Source organism: Cucumis melo, chromosome 11, assembly GCF_025177605.1.
Source record: "Cucumis melo cultivar AY chromosome 11, USDA_Cmelo_AY_1.0, whole genome shotgun sequence".
In the NCBI taxonomy this organism is placed as follows: domain Eukaryota; kingdom Viridiplantae; phylum Streptophyta; class Magnoliopsida; order Cucurbitales; family Cucurbitaceae; genus Cucumis; species Cucumis melo.
Window position 1 is genome coordinate 1,124,567 of NC_066867.1, and position 9,936 is coordinate 1,134,502.

The following is a 9,936-nucleotide window of genomic DNA, read 5'->3' on the forward strand; positions in this document are numbered from 1 at the left end:
GAAACGAACCAATCATGTAGAAAAATGTCCCAAGTTTCATCAGCACAATTCTCATAAACAAAGCACGAAGCTATCATGTGTAAGTAACAAAATACTGACAGCTCTAAGTCTCATGTAATGTAGAGACTAAAAAGCCAAAAAAAAAAAAAAAAAACACTTATACAAGAAGACTCGGCCTTACACAATTTACTTGTACTTGCATGTTCAATCTAACAAATCCCAGTGATGTTCGATCTAAGAACATTCATTTGAACACTCGAAACGGTTATAATCTGTTAAAGAAAACTAACCTGTTAAAGAAAACAAGAAAATGACCGTTCTCGGCTTGACTATAAAATGGCACAATTACATATCAAGCTCAATTCCTACTACGTATTGTTCAAAGCTCTGACTGATTGTAGTAGCACCAAATGAAACACTGTAGCCTAACAAAAAGCTTTGGATGTGTCGTGTCGTCACTGAAAGCTAAACTCAAGATTGTGAAGGTATTCGCACCTAAGGGTTTCCGATAAGTTGGAAAAGCTATAAATGATTCAAGGATCACACCTTTTTAATGATCTGAACAACATCTTCATCTTCAAGCTCGTGTTCCTGTGTGTAAAAGTACCTCTCTCAATTTTCACGTACACATAATTCTATACAAGAGTGCACTTTAAATTTTGTTCAAAGGGTGGGGGGCTACAAATGGCAGCAGAAAATAAAGGAAATGGACTGACCTTTCCCACTCGTTGAGGCTTGTGCTTGACGCTTGATCCCCAAACCAAGGCACTGAAAAACCAAAATTTTGGGGTTTAGTATGTGTAAGATGAAAAACTAATCTTTCACCTCTTATGGGGCAATCTGCCTAATTTGGTGTCAAGAAAACTCGTAAGAAATTAATTCTTATTTAGATGGTCTATTATAAATTGAACTCAAACCAATCCAAGATGACTTTAACTCAAAACATAATAGCAAACAGCACTAAAGATTAGGTTAAAAAACAAAGCGAACACATCCAAACAACACCCGAAGTTGGGATTTCAATAAAAGTTACTCACTACTTAAATTGCTTCAGCATATCTTTGTGGATACGGCTGCAAAAATCCTCAACGGTTCTTCTTTTAGATGATAGAATTACGGGATCTTCATAATCTGGATTCATTCCTTTGGGCTTTGTGTAGATGCGAGTTAAGTCAAGATACTCCCAAACCTTGTCTAGTAAACCGTCAAGGTTCCATTCAAGATGAGCACTGTCAAACATATCAGAAACAATGAACAATATGATCATGTTATCAAGCGAAGTAAAAACCTCCAATTGTTCATTGAATCTTCCATGGAAAATAAAACAGTATTCACATGACATTAAAGACACAATAGTGGCCTAGTGGATTAATGCTTTAAGGTCATTGTCATTCAGTCAAAATTATGCTCTATATAGTTTACAGAAGTTAGATAGATTTTCCATTCAAAACATTTACCGCAGCTGGATTTCTTTTATATGTGTGTCCTAGTCAACTTATGTGCACCTTAACTAATTTTACGGTACAACTTGCCTAATCCCTACAACATTTTGGTGTCAAGAAAACTTCCAAGAAATTAACTTTTAGGTAGGTGGCCATTATAGATTGAACCTATAATTTCTTGATTATTGATACTGTTAAAAATAGTGGGCATAGGAAATGTTGAAAGCCCAGGATAGTTGTGTCATTTACTTTGCCCTAATTTTTATTCTTTTAATGAGGCTCGTGTTGTCTATAAATATTTTCTCCCTTGTATCTTTATTATTATCAAAAAACAATAAGAAACATCTATATTGTGCTTTTTCTCCCTGTACTAAGATTTCTACATAGATCTTGTGTTCTTTCCTCATCTTTACTTTCAACGGAGAGGGGAAATTACAGAGATGGTTAAATGGTTAAATGGGAAAGTAACAAAGATCATAAAATTCATAATGCCAACAAGCACCGTTTAAAAGTGAAAACACACTTAAAAATAATATCAAGAAAATTATAGAAAGTTGTAAGTACATAAAATTTACCTGACTGGGCAGTAGTGAGGAAGTCTGTCCAGAATCTCCAGCTCTTCGAGAGTGATCTGATCGATTTTGTTAACAGCATAGATACAAGGCATGTATATTCTACTACCCTCAATTACATCTATGAGATCATCAGCAGTTGCATCGTATTTAAGAGTGATATCAGCATTATGGATTCTGTACTCACTACAGATAGCCTTCACCGTGTCAAGGTCCAGATGGGTAGTAGTTACAGTTGAAGTTAAATTTATCCCACCCTTGTCTTTCTTCCTGAACGACAGATTAGGAGGCTCCTTGTTCAACCTGATTTCAAAGAAATGCACCAAAAATTAAATAAAACGATACAAAGAAAAGGAAAAATCAAGTTACGGTGATCACCAGGGCTCGTCCTAAACACCAAACTGTAATATTCACAAGCATGAGAAAAATAGTCTTTTTCTTTATTAGTACAACTGTGGAGATGAGGATTAAACCAACACTTTTAGGGTTGAAGCTAGAAGATATGTCGATTAACATTAAGCTAAGCTCACTTTAGCATGAGAAAAATATTATATTTATCCCCAATCACCGGCAGAAATTAATGAAATTAACTTTTCTGTTGAGCTTGTTCTATAAATAATCCTTGTAAATTATAATGCCTTACAAAAATTCCGGGGTTATTGTAGGTTTCATGAGGGGTGATCCTTTTATGTTTTCTTTTCTTCTTCTTTTTTAATAAGAAACAAAGATGTATATTCATCGAAGAGCAAAGAAGGACAACCTAAGGGAAGAGGTTTGAGGAAAACCCCTCCCCTTCCACACAACTAATAAAGAAGAGCCCTCCAATTGATAATACACATTAAAAGGCTATAATTACAAAAGAATTTGTAATTTTGTGCACCACTAAGAGGTTGTATGATGAACAAAAAGTCCAAGAAAGAATCAAAGAAGCAAACTTATCTTCAAAACATTTTATGTAGTTTTTATGTTGTAGGCTTCATCCTTCAAAACGTTCAGAAAGAAGTTGTACTCATCTTGTAACTATGATTTTATAAAACCGGAGAGATCCTTTGAGATTTCCATGTTGTGAGTGGGGCGGATGTCTAGATTCCTTTTCCCCCTATCATTTTCTTTTACTAAAAATCGAAATTGTCCTTAATAAATGAAAAATGATCGTGGAAACATTCAATTTTTCACTAATGAAAGTGCCCATAAGCCCACATGGTCACAATACGACAAAAAGGTGGTTTTAAAGGATATAACATTGAACAGAAGCTAGAATGGGAACAAATGGATTCATGAAGAAGTGCAAGATTTAAAATTGCATTCGAGTAGTTTCCGAAGGCACAAACCATCCCACATATTTGTCCACAGTCCACCTATTTTACCTTGCAAGTGTATTGAGCATTAAGGTAATATCTTGGTTGACAAGGAAGTGTTGTCCAGTATTCCAGTCAACACCAAAAGGTCATGCTCAGCTCAGCAAGCTGGTTTTAAGAGACAGACTTGAGGTCATCAAAACCAAATTACTTTTTAATTGCACCATCTTGATTTTGGTCTCAATAGCATATCATATAAAACTTTTCCATACACCACTTGAGAAATATCAAATGCTAAACTTGGAACCATAAAAAATTTACCTGATGCCAAATCCCTCCAGCTCTTTCTCTATTAGACGTTTGTGTGTAATAGGCTTTATTGCATCGAGAACAATTATAATGCAATTGCATGTCCTGGCCGTGCTGATAACCTACATGAATGTAAGCCATTAAAAAAGAATAAGATAATAGAGAGCAGAAATGCATCTCTCGGCCTCTATAGTGAACATTCAAAATGAAATGACTTTAATAATAGAATTAACAATAACCATTGACGGCTGAACCGAATCGAACCAAATGATATAAATACAAGAAGTGTTAACAGATTTATCGTGCTTTACCTGCCTTCCTCTCCCCTTTCCGTCCTTAGCACCCTCAATAATACCAGGGAGATCAAGTAACTGCCATCCACAATACAATACAAGTTCAATTTATATTTTATTTTTAAAAGGTGGCAGAAAGGTACTATAGAAAAATTCTCTCTAACAAATGAAACGACTGAAAAAGAAAGTGTAATTGATTATTAGCCCTCACTACTCAATGGAAATAGAATAATACAGCATAGGAAAATGGCAGAAATCTAAAAGAATAACAGCACCTGAATTTTAGCTCCTCTATAGCCGATTACACCCGGTATGCAAGTCAGAGTAGTGAATTCATATGAAGCAACCTGTAAAGATAACAATTTGTGAGACATCACAAGAGGATATGCAGAATTTTAAGAATTTAATCGTCCATACTGAAACACAAATGCATTCATGCAGACACATATGCATCCATAAATTGTAAACATATTAATTCTATACAATTACAAACACATATGTATACATGCACATGTGATTCTTTAGAACTCTAGGACACCGTGTACATCTATATAACATTTGTTCATATAAGTGGCAACAGCACATACAATTTTGCGAGGGGAAGTTATAATTAAGAAAAACAACTTGCAAGAAATCCATTTGTTAATCATAAAAGGAGATTCTGCATAATTCTCATCTCACAGGTATAAAAGAAAACACAGCACCATACTATTAAACTGTAACCGAACTGTGATTGCTGGGAGATTAATTTCAGTTCAGTGACTTCAGTCAAACCGTTTTGCTATCTTGGGTATGTTTGGTTCGCAATCTAGATTCTAGTTTAGAACACTTTTCAATTTATGTGATTCAAACCATATAAATTTTGAAAACAATATTTTTTTATGTTTTTAGTGTGCTCGTATCTTGAATTTTAAATTTTAAAATGCAAAATTACATTTAAAAAAAAAAGATTAAAACATTTAGAAATACAGCATTTCAAGTTATAAACTTAATTCATTTTTTCAATTAAAATACATATTAGGTAATGTATAAAAAAATCTATGGAAATACTACTAAACACATTTAAAGCAATTGTTTAAGTTAGATTTCAATTTATTAGTCTACTACCAAACAAATATCTGAGAACGTGAAATACAAATTTGTTTTCTTTGAATTCAACGGCTTCAAATTTCTGTTTACGGATTACCTACCATACAAGCCAAGCCCTAAATATCTTGTATATGCATACATATCCTGAGCTCCTTTTTTTCTTAAGGTTGGACAAGAAGGTAAGGGGATATTGCCTACAACACCCAAGTCTATGCATCAATCTCAAGATAACCAACCTTTCAAAACCTATAACCATATGCATGTAAGAGCACACTAGAAACATCCTAATTCCCCTATACAAACCGGTTTGTGAATAAAGACGAGGCATGCACTGCGGTGTCCACCAAAAAGAGGGGATATTATTAAGTTAAATCAACTGATTTTGCACAAGAAGCAAAGTGATATTTATTAAGTTAAATCAGTTGATTTTACACAAGAAACAAGAGGTTTATTTAGCCCTTTGAAAGAACCTACACAATAGCTAGTTTAATCCCTAATGTGGTAAATGTATATGGTTTTTTGGCTAACACTTGACCAACGGCTATTTTAATGTTTAACAAGCCTTCAAACCAAACTATTGCAGATGTATATATTAACTTGACATTGTTAAGCGAAATCAGTTTCAATGAGATTTATAACATTGCAGTGTAATATTATTCTGTTGATATCTTTATGTAAATGTCACTGAATATAGAGAAATCATACTACATATCATCACTGTGAAGAGATAAGAATAGATATAACATCAAACAAGTTTTTTATACCTCTGAAAAAGTACCAGTCAATTTATTGAGCAATGTAGATTTTCCGACGGAAGGGAAACCAACCAAACCAACCCTTGCATCCCCACTTTTGGTGACATCAAAACCTTCACCAGCACCACCACCTCCTTTTGATGCAGGCGCAATGAGTTCCCTCCGTAACTTTGCAAGTTTAGCCTATCAGACCACAAATTTTGAGAGTTTGTAAGCGATTAACAGTACATATAGTGAGGACTAACCATTGAGCCAGTCAGAACTCAAAAAGAATAAGATAACTTGGTCTTGAGTACACCATCTGTGTTTTCTATGTACATAAAGTGTGAAAATGTAAAGAAAATAGTGAGAGATTGAATACTTATTCAATTTCATATCATGGTTTGAATTTATTATATAGATATATGGGCGAGTAAGTGATTGACTATAGGTTACTGTTTGTATTTTCTTTTGCTGCCGTGTCTAGCAAGTCAGGATATTTTCATCACTGTTGAAAAGACGGGAATTGTTGATGTTTGGTTTGTAGGAGCTACTGCCAAAGTTTAGAACTCGGGATTATTCATTTGAGTTTAGCTGCTGTTTTAGTGTTTGTGATGTCTTTAATTGCTTTATGCTGTTTTCCCAGCTTTTGGACTTTTGCCTAAACTTTTTCAAGTGCTCCGCTACAAGACATTGGTGGTCTAATTGATCATTGTTGATCTTAGAGTTGAAGGTATAATTATCTTAGCTTTTGTGAAGTTCTTTATTGTAGGTTTTGGATTTTGTAAGGACATAGCGGTAAGGTTTTATGGTCTCTTAGTTCATTGTTGAGCTTATAGTTGGTCGGCTGCTGGTGGTTGTTTCATGTATCTAGTTGTCTGATGATACTTCCATTAAACTTCAAAGTATTTTTTTCTCATAAGATGAAAGTTCACCGCAGTTTAATGTTATTTTTAATTTCATCAATGAAATCGTTTTCCTTGTATGCATATTTAAAAAGAATCCATCAAACCACGAGGATATACATACCTTGAGCAAACCCAAGTGATGAGCAGTAGCTTTGTTCTTCTGAGTCCTTGCCATCTGCACAGCAAACGAATTATATAAATTTACCACTTTTATCAGCCATTCATCTCTTATAACAACGTGACAGTACATGCACAAGGAAATTCACATCTCTAGAACTTCCAATGTCAGCATAAAATAATATAATTATTGAATATTTATCCAGATTCCTTACTACCTAGTAATTGTTCTTCAAAGCTCACGTGCCTTTTGGTCAGTTACTACTACTTAACTATAATGACATCCACTGTTTTCATTGGGATTGGAAATTCAAACCATCACCAAATTTTGTCGATGGGGGCTTGACAGTTCAATAAAAATAATCTAAAAAAGAATGTAAAAGGTGGGGCTTGTACCTGAGTCTAAAGGGGGACTGGAAGGCTAATTTACCACTCGATCAACTAATGATATTGATACAAAATCATTTATATATGTATAGATAACGATCAATCACAAAGTTGAGAGGGAGCTCGAGCCACCTTGAACCTACACTAAATCCACCGGTGCTCACCCCCACATATATTGTGCCAAAAAAATGAACACATAAATGAGACCAACAGCTTAGTTCCCAAGAAAGGCATGGTAAAGACAACTATGGACAATGGTCCAAGAACCTCTATCTTCAATTGTAGCAAGGTTTAAGCAGAACAAATTAAATCAGCATTGCCAAACAATTTCTTGAACATCAGCTAAAAACTCTGGACAGAGTCCTAACGGCCAATCATTTGTGGATGAAAGGAGCATCAAATTGGATAAGGTTACACAAACAATACAATTTAAAAAGGTTTATGTCCAGGTGGACTAGGATTACTTTTTTTAATAAGAAACATAACTTTCATTACCTAAGAGAAAGATGTAAAAGGAGGGGGAGATGAGTATCCCCACAGAAGAACTTACATAAAAAGAGTCCAACTAGTAAAAGTTTGGGTTAGGCTATAATGAAAAAATAATTTGGAAGTAGTAGACCAAGTATAAGCTACAAGAGTAACCAAACTCCAAAAATCGCCATTAGTTACTTGATCATGAAAGATTCAAGAGTTTCTTTCAAACTACAGCCTTTGAGGAGGATGAAGATCCCATTGGACAAAAGGATTTTTGCTTGGACATGTAACTGAAGACCTTCAAATAATGGCGGAAAGGCATCTAAAGCTTTCTTTGGCCAGCATCACTGAATTTTGAAAAAGCTAACCAATCTACCCCAACAATCAGCTAGAAAGGAACAAAAGAAGAAAAGAAAAGGTGCATCAAAGATTCCTCACTGTTTTTACAAAGAACACACCAGTTAGGGAGAGATCACAATTTCGAAGTATTCTCTAGATTATACCACAGGTGTTTAGCATTTCAAAACAGAAGATCCAAAAGAAAACCTTGACTTTTTTAGGAAAATAGGCATTCCATAGAACACGCAAAGACTAGATTGAGAGTTTCATTCTCAACACAACAACTCTCACTGCATTCTTAATGGAGAAACAAGTGGTTAGAACAGTAGCGCCAAGTGGATTATCGTCTATGGAAAGGATTCCCCGAATGTTTAGAGCAAATTCTCAGAAAGTCCACCTCCAATCGAAATAGATGAGTATCTATTGTAATTAGGGACGTCGGGACAGGGACAGTTTCTCCATCTCTCTCTCCGTCCCAGATTTCATTCCTCATTCCCATAGAATTCCTCATTATTTTTTGCTCCATAATTAACATTAGAATTGTACTAGTTATAGCCATTTTACTCAATACAAATTGGACCAGAGTCCACCTCCCTTTCGAGGGGAAAAAAACTCCCTTTGTCAGAACTCTCCACCATCTATTCCAAAAACACACCTATGTCGGGTTATCTCCCAAAGGAAGGCCAAGATAAGAACGAGAAAGCTGACTCCATCACCCCCCACCAAATAGGCTCAGTAAGAAAACTTAAAAGGTTCACAATACACTCCAAAAATGGAACTTTCTCGACAGTTAATTTTGCTCTATAATTTGAGTAATGAAATCTATTGTTCCCTATCTAAGAAAGAATGACATACTCAGCCATTATACACAACCATTGGTATAACATCCTCACATCAATCATTTTTATTTCCAACATATAAAAGTTGATGGATGGTAGATTACATATCTCTATAATTTATCTTTTTATAAGTTCGACTCAGATATATGTAACTGAGAATGGAACCAGAATACAGGATACTCCATAAAAATTCCCCCTTTTTCCAAAAATTCCTTTAACTGAGAGAAGTCTAATGAATTATATGAACGAATGATCATAAACTCGTCCTCTAAATCAACAAACCCACATAAAACAGCCCGGAAAATACCACATCACAAGTAACTTTAGACTATATAAGCAACTTCAAAATAATTTCAACATGTTCATTATCTTAGATCAATCGGGAGCATATAAATGGTAACTCAATCGATTTTAAAAGTAAACCCAGCAAGGAATAAATTGAAACGAAGCTCCTAGGCTCGGCAGCTGAGAGTAAAAGAAACTAAGAACATAGAAGGATTAAATAAGTGCAGATACCTCATCTTCGATATCCTTAATTTTCTGCATAACGGTCGCCATTGTTGCAGCTCAGAGAGAAATTTGGGTAGAGTAACGTCGAACAACAATTTTTCCCAAGGAATTCCGCGATGAAATTGGTGAAGCTTAGAAACAGCGATGTATACTTCATCTCTTAATGCTTGATGATGGGCCGCTAGTTGAGCCTTTCTTAATTTATGGGCCTTTACATCCCCATTAAGCGGGTAGTTTGGTTTATGGGCCTTTCTTAATTCATGGGCCTTTACATCCCCATTCATATTTCGGAATTATAACAAGCAACAACTGTTAGAATAATTATCAAGTATAACAATATTTTTAAAAAATTGTAAATATAGCAAAGTCTATCGGTGATAGAGTTTTATCATTGATAGACTCTTAAATTTTATCAATGATAGACCAACATTTGTTACATGGTCTATTAGTGATAGACTCCTATCATTGATAAATTTTGACAGATTTTGCTATATTTGTAATTTTTTTAAAATGTTGCTATATACTTTATAATTTTGAATATAATTGCTATATTTGCAACTATCCCTTTAATAAAGTTTTGGAAATAAATCTCAAAATCTCTATGTTTATTAAACACTTTTCAGGT

General features: G+C 34.6%; 1 protein-coding gene across 1 annotated transcript; it reads right to left on the minus strand.

Annotated features, from left to right (window-relative positions):
• Window positions 1-17: 17 nt before the first annotated feature.
• On the minus strand, window positions 18-9,458 carry LOC103497473 (developmentally-regulated G-protein 3). Its single transcript, XM_008459678.3, has 10 exons — window positions 9,318-9,458; window positions 6,767-6,820; window positions 5,768-5,941; window positions 4,190-4,261; window positions 3,933-3,992; window positions 3,634-3,743; window positions 2,018-2,317; window positions 1,038-1,229; window positions 717-768; window positions 18-591 (listed from the first exon to the last, which is right to left on the minus strand). The coding sequence occupies exons 1-10, from the start codon at window positions 9,357-9,359 to the stop codon at window positions 541-543; spliced, it is 1,107 nt and encodes a 368-aa protein (XP_008457900.1). The 5' UTR covers window positions 9,360-9,458; the 3' UTR covers window positions 18-540.
• Between the last annotated feature and the right edge of the window lie 478 nt (window positions 9,459-9,936).

Coding starts and splice junctions, on each gene's coding strand:
- LOC103497473 (XM_008459678.3), bottom strand. CDS start 9,359: ATGGCGACCGTTATGCAGAAAATTAAGGATATCGAAGATGAG. Junction 6,821..9,317: donor TTAAGGATATCGAAGATGAG/GTATCTGCACTT, acceptor TTTGCTGTGCAG/ATGGCAAGGACTCAGAAGAA. Junction 592..716: donor AGCCTCAACGAGTGGGAAAG/GTCAGTCCATTT, acceptor TTTTACACACAG/GAACACGAGCTTGAAGATGA.